Source organism: Camelina sativa, chromosome 12 (assembly GCF_030686135.1).
Source record: "Camelina sativa cultivar CO46 ecotype springtype chromosome 12, ASM3068613v1".
Lineage (NCBI taxonomy): Eukaryota > Viridiplantae > Streptophyta > Magnoliopsida > Brassicales > Brassicaceae > Camelina > Camelina sativa.
In genome coordinates, this window is record NC_141891.1 from 15782174 (window position 1) to 15800180 (window position 18007).

At 35.6% G+C, this 18007-nt stretch overlaps 3 protein-coding genes across 4 annotated transcripts; 2 read left to right on the forward strand and 1 right to left on the reverse strand.

The window, feature by feature from the left end:
* The first annotated feature begins 1902 nt into the window (after positions 1–1902).
* Positions 1903–9036, forward strand: LOC109127879 (uncharacterized). Its single transcript, XM_019233414.2, has 2 exons — positions 1903–1924; positions 8114–9036. The coding sequence occupies exon 2, from the start codon at positions 8507–8509 to the stop codon at positions 8942–8944; it is 438 nt and encodes a 145-aa protein (XP_019088959.2). The 5' UTR covers positions 1903–1924; positions 8114–8506; the 3' UTR covers positions 8945–9036.
* LOC104731885 (disease resistance protein RLM3) lies at positions 2397–6323 on the reverse strand. Its single transcript, XM_087478405.1, is given in 9 exon segments — positions 2397–2757; positions 2835–3081; positions 3182–3301; positions 3402–3557; positions 3831–4000; positions 4102–4249; positions 4361–5047; positions 5050–5150; positions 5533–6323. Coding segments are annotated over 9 exon segments (2232 nt in total). The 5' UTR covers positions 6021–6323; the 3' UTR covers positions 2397–2642.
* Positions 9037–11126: 2090 nt separating the features above from the next.
* LOC104731887 (uncharacterized) lies at positions 11127–15724 on the forward strand. 2 transcript variants are annotated; one of them, XM_010451394.3, is made up of 14 exons: positions 11127–11752; positions 11846–11913; positions 12019–12633; positions 12759–12825; positions 12918–12980; positions 13072–13135; positions 13221–13398; positions 13491–13580; positions 13825–13852; positions 13934–14407; positions 14496–14557; positions 14721–14830; positions 14919–15006; positions 15264–15724. In XM_010451394.3, the coding sequence occupies exons 1-14, from the start codon at positions 11188–11190 to the stop codon at positions 15489–15491; spliced, it is 2700 nt and encodes an 899-aa protein (XP_010449696.2). In that variant the 5' UTR covers positions 11127–11187; the 3' UTR covers positions 15492–15724. The 2 variants fall into 2 exon arrangements, with proteins under 2 accessions (XP_010449696.2, XP_010449697.2); XM_010451395.3 differs by having other exon boundaries at positions 11223–11752; positions 12765–12825.
* Positions 15725–18007: the final 2283 nt, after the last annotated feature.

Below are 18007 nucleotides of genomic sequence, written 5' to 3' on the forward strand. Positions count from 1 at the left end.
CTTGAAAGATAGTAATTAAAGAGAAAATAGTTATAATATATCTTGAAAATCAATTTATAGTCTAATATGTGTTGTATGTGAGCCAGTAAAAGGTGAAAAGAAAGTAAAAATGTCAAAAGGCAACTAATGCATTATAGATAATGATGAAAGAATTATAGCTATAATTGTTTGAAAATAAATTACTAAAAATTAAACAGATAATAATGCACATGTCTAAGTTAAAATCTTTGACATCTTATTCATTGTGTGAAAAAAATGAGTTTGTAGAAAAATAAATGACATACATTATTAAATAGATTATTAGATTCCAAGTCGGGCTTAACCATTTGGTCATATAATCATGGAAAGTGAGATAAGATAGACATACTCATGAATTAGTCTAGAATTCTTTAATGGTACGCTGCACTTGCTTTGATGGGTAAAACAAGCTCGGTAAAGATGTTATAACGATATGATATTATATATGTAACTTTACACTATGATATTATATATGTAACTTTACACTAAGTAATGTTCATGAGATTTGGTATATTTAGATTTTATATCGAATAGTGTCATGTTAGTATCAACATCTAATAATAATTGATATATACAATTAGGTCAACAATCGATAATCAACATCAAACCCTTTACAGACTGTTTTCATATAATATGAATAAGAAAAAAAAATTTAAGATAAAAAATCATGAGGTAATCATCAATGCGGTTTATTTTCCTGCGAATTTTTGAAGTGATTTTAGTTACCACATAATATATATCAAATTATTTATTTGTTAAGAAAAAATTATCGTCAACAATATATGTTTTATATCACTTAGTAACATAAGTTCAATGTTTATATAAATTTATACTCAAAAATTTAAATGATTCTATTTGAGCTATAGAATTTATATTGATATAAAATGTTTTATGTAAAAAGCATATGTGTGCACGAGTACAAATTCTAGTTTATAATATTTTAAAATATTCTATAAAGTTTAAATATTTATAATATTTTAAAACATCTTCTAAAGTTTAAATATTTATAATATTTTAAACATTCTATAAAATTTAAATATTTATAATATTTCAACATTTTAAAAGTTTTAATATTTTTAATATTTTAAAGTTAAAATTTAAAAACTACGATATTTTAAAACTTTTTAGTGGACTGGATACATCAAAGCAAAATCAAATTGCTGAGATTGAAGAAAAAGAGAATGCATTAGCTTTGGAGTGCGAGGACAAAGAGAATGCTACTATTGCAACGGCTGTCGATAGAGAAGATATTTCTGTAATAAAGGTGAGTGGACAGAACAAAGCAAAGCAATGTATGACTGTGGAGACTGAAGACAAGGAAAATGCATTACCGTTGGAGTGTGAGAACAAAGAAAATGCTACTAATGCGACGGATGTAGTTGATAGAGAAGGCGATGATAAGGAAAATTCTTCAGCCTTGGACAATAACAGGTACGGAAAGTGTTGGTTGTTTGCTCTACTTTGGGTTCTCTTTAGCTCATCACCTCACAAATATACAAATTCTCAAGGAAGCACACACGGAGAAGAAACCACAGTGTACTCTTGCCAAAGAAGAAGCTGCAAGCATTATGGGGTTCCATGGTGAAAACATGGGTTCAAAACATCAGCTAGTTCGAGTAAGTTCATCGTGTGAGTGTTTCTTTTGGTGATATAATAATCTCCAACTTGCAGGTAGAGAAGAACACAACTTCCCGGCTAAAAGCTCCAAGAGCCACAACACTTGTCTCTGAAAACATGATTAATGGAAAGAGGTAAAAACTGCTTGATCAGAAAGACAAAGTATAATCTATAACTTGAGCGAACATGGCAAACGAGTCTTGACTTGTCATAGCAGTTACCTTTTCTCGCAATGTAATCTGAAAATTTTGTGCATTTTCTCAGGGTTGCATCAGGTAGAAAGAAGCAAGTGGCAGCAAGGAAAGGAGATGAAACCGTGGAGGAAACCTCACAGATGGATGGAGAATCTAAAGAAGTTGCAGTCATCAACAAACCTTCTGTTTGTGTTCTTGCTTCAGGGGAGAAAAGACCTGCAACTGTCCCAAAGGGACCAAACTTCCATAGTATTCATCTCCCAAAGAGCTGTACAAAGAGATTGGCATCACAAGTCCAAGGTCGATCGGCTTTTTATAAAATATCTGCAGTTTAATTCACACGGAGAGTCTTGTAAGTTTGGTTGATTTTTGATAATTAACAGAAGTGAGATTGTGTTGTTGTCTATAATTAAACACTTGCTCAGTTTCCAGATTGATCAATACAAAAAATGTTTAAGCTAACGGAATCCTGGTTGGATGATGAAACGTTCACTGAAATGAGTGTTAACTTGTACTTAAAGCATCAAGTAACTTGAACAGGTAAAAATGATTTGAGGATTGCCGAGATGTTTTAACGGAACCTATTAAATCAACTAGGTGAATACCCGCAAGCCGCAAATAAAGATTTCCAACATTATGTAATCATATCATAGTTATTAATGAAATCACAATGTAAAGAAAGAGAAGTGATCAAACGATTTAAAATAGTGTTGAAGCCACGCATGCAGTAAAAAGATTTCCAGTAGACCTGCGGCTTAGATATCTAGCTCTGTCCTGACTCTTTTAAGGGCCAGGCTAACCTTCACTTTGTTTTTAACCATTAAATCGACCATCAAATGATTTATCTATGCCACTTATATTGTACTTCTCGTACACATTTATCCAATTTTCCCACCACCAAACTTTTGCTTGTTGCGCCACTCTTCGGCTACAAATAACCACTCATTGTTAGATTGAATGATATGAATCCTATGTGTACGTAAGAATATTCATATTTCACATTACCTGAACTCCAAACGTTTGAGAACTACAATTCTGCCACTGAGGATGCCAAGTGTTATATACACGCCTTCTTCACACTCGATCTTTTTCTCCTCCACTTGAGAAGCACTCACTATAGATGTTGGGCCCTGAAAATCAAATGATAAGTCACGACTGGTTCGAATCCAGTGATGCACAATTTTGTCTCTTCGGAGGCTTGCGTCCAGTTTTTTTCGAGACTGTGGATTTGAACATTTTCCATCCGTTATACCTGCAGGCATAAGTGTTTCAGGGACTTATATCAGCCAGAATTGTAATTAAGTGCAGATTACAATATCTCCATGCAAGTTTTAAAATATCACTTCCCTTACCATTGGGCAAATGCGCACCGTAATTTTTGAAAAGCATCTCACTCACAGGTTCATTTCTCATATTGCTTGCGTCCATGTTTTTTCGAAGCTCGGAATTTGAACTTTGTCCATACGTTAAATCTGCAGGCATAGAAGTAAGGGTGAAAAATATTTTCCACATGCAAACGTACGCTAAAAGATTGGTACGAATTCCAAAAGTTATATACACACACACACACACCTGGTTCACACTCGGTGTTTTCCTCCTCCACTTGAAAAGCTTTCGTTAAGGATGTTGAGAAATCTTTTGAGAATTCATTACTGGTTTTGTATCTTCTGAGGCTTGCGTCCATGTTTCTTTGAAATTGGGAATTCGAAGATTCCCCATACATTAAACCTGCATGCATAGCTAATGTGAAGCAAGAGAATTATTCATTGCGTGTGTGATATAGTTTAGTATACATTTGGATTTGCATCCAAATAAATCATCTAGATGCAGATACCAAATTAGAACAAGTAACAACATAGGGTGTACGTGTATTCATATCCAGATAAAATGGAGAAATGAACGGGCCAGTACGAAAGACTTATAATCAATGATTCTAATTCCAATGCTAATACTATCTAGCTCCGAGCCATTTTTTATATTATCAATTTCGTCACGCAATACCTTGATCTTTGCCGTTGGGATCTGACCCAGCATAGCAAACTTTATTTCTTTCCTCAAAATTACCACCACCACCAGTTGATTTATCCATGCCACATATAATATTATACTTCTTGCACACTCTTGCACAATTCTCCGACCACCATGCTTCTACTTGTTGGGCCACTCTTCGACTGCAACCAATAACTTATTGTTAGATTACTAGCTAGTTAAGATTCTAAAGACTACGTAATATGAAAAAACAAGCGTAACATTGTGTAAGATTCCACATTACTTGTAGCTCAAATGTTTGAGATCTCTCGTTCCGTCACTGTTGACATTAAGTAATATAGACACGCCTAGTGCTAAGTGGATCCACTCTGCTTTCACTTGATAAACACTTGAGCTTGCGTCCATGTTTCTTTGAGGCTGGGAATTTGAACCTGCATGCATGCATATATATGTGTGTTAAGTTGAGGGAATTATCAGCAATAATTGTAATTCAAGTGTTAACAACACTATCTCCATGCAATTTTTTATATTGATTCCCTCACCATTGGTTAAACACGCAATGTAATCTTGATCTTTGCCATCTAACCCATCATATCTGATTTTTAGGTTGCTCTCATTACGAAACTCCGATAGCATCTTCACCCACTGTTCCTTGTCCCATATCCTTCTAAAAGACGAACCGATGTGCTTGAGAGCATTAGGACGATTACCCGCAAGCTTTGCCGCTTCAGCTGCAAGGTTGCTGAAACCATCAGGTGGATAGTTTTTCTCGAAAGCATATCGACAAAACATTTGAAGAGCCAGTTCATCTGATGGGAATTCCACATCATAAACTTGTTGAATCTTGTGAGCCCTGAGAAGTTCCCTTTTCTGAGTAATCACAACGATTCTGCTCTCAGGTCCAAACCACCTTATTCGTCCTACCAACGTTTTTAGTAGCTCTAGTTCATCAACATCATCAAGAACGATAAGAACTTTCATGTGCTTTAGTCGTTGCTCCACGGCACCACATTGCTCTATCTTCTTTATATTCTTTTGACAAAGAATTTCTGATAAAAATTGTTTTTCCCAACACAACTTCTGGTCATAGTCGCTCCGCAATGTTCTCTTATATGCTACGAAAGCCCGATCCTCGAACTGCCTAATGAGTTTGATGTATAGAGCTCTTCCTATGGTAGTCTTACCACTTTCAGGAGGTCCACAAATCCCTATCATTCTCGCTTCCTTATATGAGCTTTAATCCCAACGAAGTCTCTAAAATTATCTGATGGGGTAATAAGTTTGTTTGAAACATCGTTGGCAATGTTTTCAACCATTTCTGCTTCGCTACGCCTACATAACAATAATGATACAACAAGACTATGGTTAGGTTGATTAGGATATGGTTAGGACATTATAATTAATTAGTGGTTTACTTTATGAGTTTGGTTTTCATATTATCCTTTATACGTTAGAGTTATGCATTAGGGTTATGATTAAGTCGTATGAAACCTATATATATAAGGGTCTCTATCAATTAATAAAAGAAGAAGCCCCAAGAATTAACCTTAATCTCTAAGGGAGAACTAACCTTTCATATTCTTCTTAATTCACAAGGAAAGAAAGGTTCATAACAAATAACAATAGCCAATTCTAATCAAGGAACATCCCTAAAAGCATAAACTAATTCTGAGATGTAAGCTAAAATATATATAAATAAAAAAAACATAATTACCAGTTCCGAAGATCTTCTCCGGCAAGATTTGCAACCTCTGCTAGAGCTCGCATCCATTTTCGTATCTCATTCTCCGTTCTGCCGATGCAGGTCTCTCCAAAGACCTTGCCGAACTGTCCCGTCTGTTTTCTAACATGAGAAGGATCTACTTTGTAGAAAATAGGAATCACCATTTGATCAAACTCCTCATGGCACTCTCGGATCTTGACCAACTCATCTAAGCACCACTTGGAAGAAGCATAGTTCTCAGAGAAGACGACGATCGCGATCCTCGATTCTGCTATCGCCTTTAAAAGCTCCGGGTTGATATCGCGGCTTCTTTCGATCCTGTTGTCGTTGAATGTTTTTATAAACTTGCGATCGAGTTCCTTACGAAGATGGCTGACTAATGACTGGCGGACATCTTCCCCTCTGAAGTTGGGGAAAACATCGTGTCTCCGGGAACGAGAAGAAGAAGAAGAAGAAGAAGAAAAAGAAGAAGACTTCATGGATAGCTATAGAAAGAAAAACACATTTCCAAAAGGGAAACCATTCTGAAGTTTATATACAGATATGGAAAAGATGAAGACGACATCAAGGTTGAATCCACTCAAAACCCAAGTTGAGCAAAGATTTCTCATCCTATAGCAATTAGGGCCACATCCTATAGCAATTAGGGCCACATCCTATAGAAAATAAGGCCACATCCTATTCCTCTATACGTCAACGGTTCATCAACACCACCAAAAAAAAAAAAAAAAAAATCAATTCATTTCAGGAAGATAAGCTTTATTTTGCAGTATGTGTTTTTTTTTGACAGAGTTGGTCTCTGTTCTTGAACTCGTTTATATTATTTTTGAAGTTGGAAAACAAAATTTTTGTTAAATTTCTAAACTGAACTATAAGTCTCATTTATTTAAGTTATTACCAATTTGCAAAATCTTATATAAGTAAAATTCAAATTTTGGTAGATGTTACCAAATTAATATACCTTGCACTACTCATAATTATGACATTTACTTGAGATAATTTTGTGTTTACTTTCAATTTTTTTTTGTGCGTGTTTGTGGCCATTTTTTTAAATCTTGTCCAGTTATCACTATTAATGACATTTAACCTATGGATTATGATTATTATAACCTATACTGATTGCAATCATTTTATACACCTGGGTTTATAACAAAAAAAAACATGTGAATTAGTGCTTTATTGTGATTCATACATTGTCACCGTTCAGAGCCTAAATAACTCTTTTACTTACACTAGAGTCTAAAACGTAAATTCAGTACGTAATAGAGTTCCTTCCTACAACTTCTTAAGTTTACAATACTTCATTTTGAGTTCAACCAGTCACTCCATTATAAAGTTAGAAAAATAGCCATTCTCATTCCAATGTAGCTAAAAGATAGCTGTTAACTTTTAGAAATTGGAGACTAAAAGCATCCCTTTCCATATAGATACAATGGTTCGTTGATCTATGTGCGCCAATGATCGTTGATTTCTGGTGTGTTAAACGCTAAAAATCATGCCTAGCTCATTTTTTATGGGTTATAGAGAATTAAGTGCATAGGAATCTTTGCACATTACATAAGTTCTTATAAATGATTGTATTAAATCCATGCGCAATAATCATCATATTGTTCTAAAAACATATCCAACAAATCCAATGGTCATCTATTTTTGCCTCTATAATAGAGATCCCCTATAATAGAGGTGAGTTTTATTCCAATCCATCCCTATTCTTATCTCTAAAATAGAGATTATTATTTTTTCCTCTATTTATAGAAGAACTCTATTTTTTCTACAAATGTTTCCTCTATATATAGAAGAAAAAATAGCAATCTCTATTTTAGAAGTGAGAATATAGGTGGTTTGGAGTAAAACTCACCTCTATTATAGAATTACTTTATTATAGAGGAAAAAATAGGGAAAACCATTGGAGATGGTTTAATATATTTACGCAATTACTTTAGAAATCCGAGGCGTCTATGCATATGTATATTTACGCGCAACAAAGAATTACGTTTAAAATAATAAATTAGTTACATGACTTGAAAAAAAAAATGCATATGTATAAACTTTTCTACAGAACTTTTTAAACGTATGGTTTAGTTTCTATACGTTTTAAACTTTTCTACACATTGGAAAATGGTATGGGCAATTGAGAAAGACAGTCATGTGAATGTCACTTTCTTTTTAGCTGTCCTCTATGGTCGATCGGGGCATATCTATTATCTATATTCCCTACCTACCATTTATTCACTATATACCCACCCTCTTTCATATTCTTCCATTCTCAAATATAACATATTTGATATTTTCTCATTTTTCATGAAAATGAAATCTTATTCATGTATTCTATACATGGTCCTCTATTAATGAAAATAAATTAAAAAAAAAGTAATTTATAGAGAATTCCAATGACAGCTTGCAGTTTTAGTTTTTTCCTTGGTTTGTCTCTTTGAGGAAGCACATTTGTTTATTTTTATTTTTATCGGAATAGTAATATTTCTGAACATTAGGGAGATTGTGTGTTTTGGTGCTCTCTTTTCTTGCGATTAATATACATCGATGTCATCAACTAACAACGTACGAGAGGTAGTATTGATCATGTTGTGTTATTATTCTTTTTGTAATCATATTTTTGTCCTATGAGGCTATGATTACGAATATTATGTTCCGTGACAATATAGATAGAAGATATGAATTTACATCACATACAAAGTCTCTCTTCAACTAGAGTTGACGATAAACTTATTAAGCAAATAATGCAAACAAATATCTGAATCGTACATATCAAACACAAACTCAAATATGATAAAATGACCAACACTAATAATCGTGAAAAAAAATATGAAAGTAAATTACAAGAAAAGGCTGACCGATTCAATAACCATCTCAAACGAGGATAAAATGTGCTGCAACAACTCCAACAACGTACGACAGTGTTACGACGTTGTTTCTAACATTGAAAGCTCCGGAATCAGGCGAGGCCATGGCCGGCGGCATGGGTCCCGGAGAAGGTGCGGATTCCATTCCGGATGGCATCGGCGGGGAAGCCATACCGGGAACTGTTACTGGGCTTGGGCTTGCGGCCATTGGGCTGGTAGATGGAGTCATTGGCATCATTGGTGGTGAAGCCATAGGCATAGGTGGTGGAGCCATAGCCATGGGTGGTGGAGTCATCATAGGCATGGGTGGTGGAGTCATAGGCATAGGTGGTGGAGTCATCATAGGCATGGGTGGTGGAGTCATAGGCATAGGTGGTGGAGTCATCATAGGCATAGGTGGTGGAGTCATCATAGGCATGGGTGGTGGAGTCATCATCATTGGCATCGGAGACATCGCCGGAGGAGGGACCATGCTTCCACCGCCGCCGCTAGACATAGGCGGCATGGACATTGAGCCAGAAGGAGCCATCATGGGAGCTTGAGCTAAAGAGAAAGGAATTAAAGCCATAGACAATGCAAGCCAGAGGAAGGTATGTGAACAAGAAGAAGAGGCCATGGTTATGTGTGTTTGTGTGTTGAATAGTGGTTTAAGTAAAGTGATATATAGAGAGAGATATGTGAAAGTAGTAGTAAAATGAAGAGTTGCATGAAAGAGAAAATGAAGGTTCTTTATATTATAAGGATATATATTAGGAGATTATTTGTTTTGATTTTTAGATCGTTGGATACATTGTGTGACACGTATCAGTCGATGGATAGGTATCATGAGATGCTGATTTAGTTTCCTCCACATATTGGAAGGAAAAAAAGATGAAAATTCCAAAATGAAACTTCTTTGTAGGTACAGATAGAATTGTCAATATATATGCAAAATAGGGATATTATGATTACAATGCCTTATATTTTCAAAACTTCTTTATAAATTTATATTATACACTTATATTGGAACGATCATTCGGATTCACGGGTTGGTTTTTGAAGGGGTCATATCATATTTATTAGAACAGGTCATTAATGATGTTAGCCATTGATATGCTAGAACGATGTTGTTTTCTTGACAATTTAACAGAAAATGATACCCATATCAAGATATTCTACGATATTATCAGAACGATGAGAAAAACTCATAGGAAAAGATAAAAGAGCATAATGCTATGTTACAAAACAAAAGACAAAAAACAAAAAACAAAAAAAAAATTAGGGACCATTGGTGTTGTATTTGGTCACACAGCCTAATAAAAGCTCCACGGCCAATATTATGTCCGCACCCACTAACCGACATTTTGGTTAACCCCATACAATTTCCTTTGTCTCTCACGAGCAGTACTCTTTGTCCCTCATTTACTATTTATCCATCTTTACATCTTATACCATCACAAACGCACATGTTCTATCCATCCCCACGTACATAAATATACATATATCAGGTTCGTACATGCATGCATATATTTTACAGGATTGATTTGAATGTCAAATCGACGAGGATTGTTGTTCTCTATTAGGACATATTCGTTTGCCTGTCGCCAGCGACAGAAAGGAGCGACAGCGACAGAAAGTTGTTTGTTTACCTGTCGCTGGTTTAGCGACCAGTCGCAGCGACTGTCGCCAGCGATCAGCGATCGTAATTTTCAATCGCTAAAATTTTTAGCGACTGTCGCCAACGATCAGCGACTGATTGCTGAAACTAGTCGTTGGATCCAGCGACAGGCAAACGAACAACATAGCGACCAAGAAAAATAAAAAAATAAAAATTGATAAATTAAATATGACCAAAATTAAAATTAATTAAATAAAAATATAACTGCGTATAGTTATTAAAATTAAACTAAATCTAAGTAAATAAAATAAAAAATTAATTTGAATATATTTAAATAAAATTCTAAAAAAATCAGTTATAACAATATTAAAATGAATAAATTAAAAATAAAATTCAAATTAATTATTTAAAAATATGTAAATATGTTTTTAATTTATTTTTATGGCTATATGTAATTTGTTTTTTAAAATAAAAATATAAATTATCAAAAATTAAGTTTTATTAATTTTTTAAAAGAATATATAGTATTTAGTCGCAGCGATAGGCAAACGAACAATTTAGCGACAGTTTCTAGCGACTGTCGCTACCGTCGCTAGCGACAGACAAACGAACAACATATGCTGTCGCTGAAATCTGTCGCTGGTCGCTGTCGCTGGATCCAGCGACAAGAAAACGAACAGAGCCATAATCTCCAGCTTTCTGATTGTATGTTGTAAACTGAATTGGTTTTATTCGACTTGCAAGTAGCAACAAGTTTGATCCTCGTGAATAATTGCAATGCTCTAAAATTTATCTATACAAGACTACGATCATCAATTCACAATAGTCTAGTGGTTAACTTCAATGGTTGGGCACTATAAAAGCATTAAACAAGAAGATAACTTCAATGGTTGTAATTAGTTTATGTTTTAGTCTAAAAATTTCCGAATATTATAAAATGAATCGGCATCTAGACCTAGCCGTCTAAGCACACACTAGGCGGCACGCGAACGCCATTAACCAACTAACTTAAACATAGTCCAGAAAAATCACGGGAAAATAACTTGAGTTCACTAATATCATTAGCCGTGATTTATCATATAAGAATATTTCAATAATTACGTTTGGTATACTTTGGTTTACAACAGGTGCGCGATTTTAAATGGGCCTATAGACGCATAAGGCCCGTATAAACGAGCGGGAACATTTATGTGCGAAAAACTCGAAACAAACATCACACGCATTTCACGTGCCATTCTCCCGCTCCTTCTCCATTTGCGCCCCCAAATCTTAAATTATCAAAGCCCTAGCTTCTCTCTGTCTCTCTCTACCCTCAGATTCACAGCATTTGCAATGACGGAAGACTCGGAACCGCGTCAACTCGAGAGTTCTGCAGCCGTAAGAGAGCTTCTAGCTCTAGGTCTCCCCGAGTCAGACGGCAACGACGAGCTTCGTTATTATCGGCAAGCCTTTGAGCTCTGTAGTCTCTTACTCTCTAGTGGCAATCCAGAATCCGTTATAGATCTTTCTTCAAAATGTACATACTTACAAGGTTCTCCTAATCTCGTTCAATTTCTCTGCTCGATCCCTAATTCTCCTATTTCCCTTGCTGGAGATGGCTTCACTGTGACTCTCTCGTGTGAGTTTCTCTCCGCTCCGGCTAGTTTCGCCTTTACTTTGGGTCTTCCGGAAAATGTTCTGTTTGACCAATTAAGGCGTTTTATGGATCCGAGATCTCCGAGGCCAAAGCGAATTAGTGTTGGGCATATGAGAGGTATTAAGTTTTTTTGTATTTAATTCAGTTTAGTCATACTTTACATAGAGATTCTATTCTCAATTTTTGGGGTTATCTATGGAAATATTTCAGAAAATGAGGAACAAGAAGAGCTACAGTTAATGCCATTGCTTAAAAGAAGCCGAAAGGATGAAGATGATGTAAGTAAAATCTCTTAATAAAATATGAAGTTTCTCACGGTTTAGTTTAGTTTCAAACATTTAGGGATTAAGTTATTCTGTTTTTGTTTTCTTTTTTTTCTTTAGGTGAATTACTCTGTAATTGATAGCAGGCCTAACGACACCAGAACTGTTGCCAGTGGGTCTATGCTTGGGACTATTATAGCTTTAGAATCCCAAGCTTCGTTGAAGTTAAATGCACATAACCGAGAAATAATGGCTTTTGATCTTAACGCTCAGCCTGGTCTGCAGACTGAAATTTTTGGTGGCGAGATTGTTGCCAATGCTTCAGTGGATGTCAATTTGCCATATCCTCAGGAGGGTGGAGATTGCGAGCAACTTGAAATTGAAGATTTTCAAATTGCTGACGACGAAGTATCATTCCAAGACGGTGATGATAAAAACAGGAAAGATCTCTACCCTACGGAGGAGATACAAACTACCTGTGTACAGATTGTGGAGGACACTGAAGATCGCACTGTGGACATCTGTAGCACCCCTGTCAGAGATCTACCTTTGAAGCCTTCTGCTACAGAAGCTAATCAAGATAAATCTTTGGTACAAGAAACTCAGGATCAATGCAAATCGCCAGGAAACAGCAAAACGCACAGCTCTTCCCCTGAGAAAAAAAACACTAGAAAAAGTAAAGCTATCCAGAAGTTGAAGCAGAATGTTAACTCTCTTCAACATAAAGATCAAAAGGTAGACATGTCTTTTTCCTCTAGCGTGAGCCCCTTTATGTAAAGCTTTCTACTACGTTAACACTTTTGCACTGACTTTTAGCACTAATGCACACTATATTAAAAGTTCTCATATTTGTGGTTTAGGATCAGTCAAGACATGACACAATTCCAGTTTTTGATTCTTACACTATTGTAGAGGAAGAAGGTTCAGGTATTTCTTTCCACACTCTTTCATCTACATTCCCGGTTTGTTGAAACAACTTTAATGGCTATCGACTAACCATTGGTGAATTCCAAATGTAGGTGGCTACGGTATTGTTTATAAGGCGAAGAGGAAAATTGATGGAACAGAATTTGCCATTAAATGTACGGGAAAGAAAATGATATCTAGCTAGATTTTTATTCACTGCATCAGTGTTTTTTGTTGGAAGACTTGCCTCATGTGTTTTCCTTGCAGGCCCTCATGCTGGCGCTCAGAAGCACTATGTAAATAATGAAATCAGAATGCTGGAGCGTTTTGGGTAAGTAACGAAGTATGATTAGGCATGAACCTTCCACATTTTTCAACATAATGATCTGAAATTGCTGAAATGTTGTTTCATTTAGGGGGAAAAACTGTATAATAAAGCATGAAGGCTGTCTCAAGAATGGAGATTCTGATTGCATCATCCTTGAGCACCTTGAACATGACAGACCTGATTTATTGAAGAGAGAAATAGACGTGTATCAGCTACAGTGGTACGGCTACTGCATGTTCAAAGCTCTATCGAGTCTGCATAAGCAGGTAACGCAGATTTTGGACTGAATTATTTTTAGCATTCATATATCAATCACGCAACTAACCAGTTCTATTGTTTTTTTCCTGCAATCTTGAAGGGTGTTGTTCATAGGGATGTTAAGCCAGGAAACTTCCTCTTCTCTAGGAAGACCAACAAAGGCTATCTCATTGATTTTAACCTTGCCATGGTTAGCATTCTTTTAGCACCCCTTCTCTTATCAAAATTTTACTAGCAACGGCTTTTGGTTAGTGTTATTTACAATAGAATTTGAGGTAACGAAAAAACCTGCTTATTCATTCCAAGGTCAGTGTCTAACAGAGGCACTGAAAAACTTGAGGGAGCACAAACGTTTATGTTGATATTTACTGTTACGTTCCCTTCCCCACCCACCGATATTAATCTCTTTTCTTTTTCCTGTATGGCTTAATTAGGATTTGCACCAGAAGTACAGGAAATCAGGTAAACTTCTCCCCTCATGCATATCTGTTGTACTTGGCTATAAATATGGAAACTAAAGCTATCTCTCTTTATGTTTTCTAGATAAATCAAAAGAAGCTTCAGGTCTTCCAACCGCCAGCAAGAAACATCATACAATGGTTAAATCACTTTATGCGACAAACCGAGGGACCAACAAATCTTCTCAGAAAACTTTAGCGCCCAATAGTCTCAAGAAAGCGGCGGGAAATATAAGAGCTCGGAATAACATAGGCAGATGGGAGATACTCAATAGCCAAGGGGCAGAAGGGTCTGGCTTAACTTCAGCTAAAGATGTGACCAGCACAAGGAACAACCCTTCAGGTGAAAAGAGGAGAGAGCCTTTGCCATGTCATGGAAGAAAAGCGCTTTTAGATTTTCTGCAGGAGACGATGTCTGTTCCAATTCCAAACCATGAAGTATCATCCAAAGCTCCTACGTCTATGAGAAAACGGGTAGCTGCTCTTCCTGGGAAAGCTGAGAAGGAACTTCTTTATCTGACCCCAATGCCACTGCGCTCTAACGGTCGGCATGAAGCAGGTGAGTTCTGGTGTAATCATTGACTCTTGTTTTTGTTTCAGAGTTTAATTTAAACCGTATGTATATTTATATTTTCTGTCCTTACTAGGGGCCGTAATTCAGAAGAAAGACGGTCCTTGCTCAGGAACCAAAGGCTTCCGAGCTCCAGAGGTACATCAACTGTAACTATCGCTCACTTCCCTTAATACTAGTTAAATCCATATGAAATCTTGTTCCTTGTGACTAAAGTTGTAGGCCTGAGCCACTCATTAACACATCTAGGATGAGAAAGCTAATTCTCTGGGGCTGTCGTTGGCTGAATTGGTTTGTGCAGGTTTGCTTTAGATCTTTGCACCAAGGATGTAAGATAGACGTGTGGTCTGCGGGAGTTACTTTCTTATACCTCATAATGGGAAGGACACCTTTCACAGGTGACCCTGAACAGTTAAGATCTGACTTGACTGAATACACCATCACTCGATTCCACTCTTTTTTCTTTTTTGCCGTCTTACAACAACCTTGTGATTCCCAGGAATATAAAGGACATTGCACAACTACGAGGCAGTGAAGAATTATGGGAAGTAGCCAAGCTGCACAACCGTGAATCCTCTTTCCCTGAGGTAACATTTCATCTTGCCACCCTTCTAAACTCTCCATTCATTGATTGCTGCATTAATGTGACAAAATTTACATGCTCTGTTCTACTTTACCGCCAGCATTTGGATTCACATATCACAAAAAAGGGTTTTCATTGTTAGAGTTCTGTGTTGCTTCTACTGCACCCCCTGAGCATGATATATCTTAAAAATGTAAATTACAAACTAGATAGATGATTGTGAGAGATGAATTTAGGTAGAGTTTTGTGTTGTTGTTTCAGGAATTGTACGAGTCAAGGTACTTGAAAGGGATGGATTTGAGAAAATGGTGCGAACTCAACACAAAACGCAGAGAGTTTCTAGAAGCAATTCCACAGTCGCTCCTTGACCTCGTTGATAGATGTTTGACAGTTAACCCGAGGCGACGAATCAGCGCAGAGGATGCTCTCAAGCACGAATTCTTCCAACCAGTACATGAAACCCTTAGAAACCAAAGGCTCCTAAAATAGCAGCAAATGCAATTGCATCCTTCAGTGGTTGCTGACGCAGTAGCCAGTAGGCCAAACTCTAAATTAAGATTACAAATTGTAGAAGTAAATAACAAAAACATTATATGAAAATCTTCACTCCACAGTTAACTCCACAGACTACACCACACAACTCTAGAAAACTGAAAGAGTATTTTAGCAAATAGATAGTTTTGTATGTTATTGTTTTCAATGTATTATTATTTGAATTAAAATCCTCACAATCAGATATACTCGTTTCTCATAATTTTATATGCATGTATACAGTATAGGGAAACAAGACCAATGTATTGCTCATCTTTATCTCTCTCACTAAAAGGGACTTGTACAGGAAGGCTAAGTTTCTCCTCTTATCTCGCTCTCTCTCACTCACTAATCACTATGTATTGCTGATTTACTTCTCTTAAAATAAAAACCTTCGACTCTTCCCTCTTTGGTCTCCCATGGCTGCTTCTTCTTCTTCTGGCAGCCGGAGATACGACGTTTTCCCAAGCTTCAGTGGGGAAGATGTTCGCAAGACGTTAAAAACCCATCTATGATTCCCATAAGTTTTGTATGTTAGTGTTTTCAAGTTGTTCTAATTTATGATGCTCTCGTATGTTAAAATTGTGTTGTTTGGGACCAGGAAATGTTCGGCTTAAAGCCATAATCGTGAACAAAATAAATAATTCACTTGTTGATGTAATGCCTAATATCACGAGGCACGTCCCAGGTGTGTCTGTTCATTGAACTTACTTATAGATTTGTCTCTTATTCGACAACTAAACAAAACAAATCATGTTTAGTTGACACAAACCTTTTGTTTTAAGCTGAACCTAAATTTCTTTAATTCAGTAATCTAATATTCAATATCCAAAGTTATACAATAACCTAAAATTTTTATATATATATTTTTTTATGGTTGTTTTTTTTTGTTTTTTTTAAAAACAGAGTTATACATGTTTATTTAATAATATCTATGTAGTTTCAGCTCATATATACCGTTTAACTCCCATAGACCATGAAGAGTGCTTCAGTGCCAATGTAAGTTTGATTACCCCTTTTCTTTTACCTTCTTCGTTTATATACTACTACTACTGTTGTTGGCAATAACAGCTCTCTATTGCTGCTTATCTTATCTTTGTGCAGTACACTCTTCGGAGAGTGTGGTGGGGAGAAATTAAGGAGGCAACTGAGGCTTTCACTACTTTAAGGCTTGTGGCTGGCAGATTCCACCAGATATCAGCATGCCTTTCCATATTTTTACCTTCTTCTTGAAGAAATCGGTTTCACTCCACTTCACTCCAAGCCAAATGGTGGTACTCAAGGGCGGATCCACGTAGATGAGTGTGAGGTCAATTGACTCCTTACTAATTTTTTTAAAAAAATATATATATATATATATATATATATATTTCCATAGCACTAAAATAGCATTAAAACAAGTTTATGGACAACTATAACAAACATTACATAAATTTCCAAAAATAACACTATTTAACAAAATAAAATATTTAAAATTAATTTTTAGAATTTGTTTTTTTTAGGTTTGGGTTCTCAATTTCACATTTACGGTATAATTTTGAGGTGTATGATTTAGTATTTTGATTTATGATTTAATTTTGAAAGATTAATTGGTGCTATTTTTGGAATTTTAGAGATGTTGTGCTAAGTTTGGAAAAAACTTATTTTGATGCTATTTTGGAGAATCTCCCTATATATATTACATATATTAGTTTTAATACGATTGCACGTTATTCGATCCACATAAAAAACCCAAAAAAAAAAATACATATTTGGTGAACTTTATCTTTAGTGGCCCATTAATATTCTCCTTAACCAAACAATTAAACAATTCTAACTAAATAACACAAAACTCTAACCTAATAACACAAAGATTACGTGAGGTTTTTGAAGAACATAGATGCACGCCTGACTGAATTTGCTGGGAGGTTTTTGAAGAAGAATCACGGATAGCTTCACTACTTCTTCATCGTTCCATGCTTTTCCTTTAGCATTTTTATGATAGAACTATTTGAATACATATATTAGAAACTAGTCTATCAATGTTATTTTGCTTTGGATGCTAATAATTTTGAATGACATGCTATAATCGAATCCTATCCTTAATATTCTAAAATGATTTAGGTTAAGTCATTAATTTTTGCCCAAAAAATGTTTACAAATTATTCTATTGAGATTTTACTAGTAAGATACTTTGCCTACCGTCACTAGCTAATTAATGACCCTAATCCTAATAACATAGATCGTATTTAATCGGATTATTCAATATTACTCTCCACATAACTCTACACTAAAGGTTTTTTTGAATCATGCATCCTAATTGGCCCGTTTGCTATTTGAATTATATTACAAATTGATGTTAACGGTCAGTTACCTATAAATCTTCCCTTCATTACGAAGTCACTTTTTCTATATATAAATTCAAAGATAAATATATTCCATATTCAGTTCTCCATAGATGCATTCATTTTCTATGAATCAAGTACATAATTTTC

Coding starts and splice junctions, on each gene's coding strand:
- LOC109127879 (XM_019233414.2), top strand. CDS start 8,507: ATGGCCGGCGGCATGGGTCCCGGAGAAGGTGCGGATTCCATTCCGGAT.
- LOC104731887 (XM_010451394.3), top strand. CDS start 11,188: ATGTGCGAAAAACTCGAAACAAACATCACACGCATTTCACGTGCCATT. Junction 13,136..13,220: donor AGAATGCTGGAGCGTTTTGG/GTAAGTAACGAA, acceptor TGTTTCATTTAG/GGGGAAAAACTGTATAATAA. Junction 14,558..14,720: donor AAGGCTTCCGAGCTCCAGAG/GTACATCAACTG, acceptor TGGTTTGTGCAG/GTTTGCTTTAGATCTTTGCA.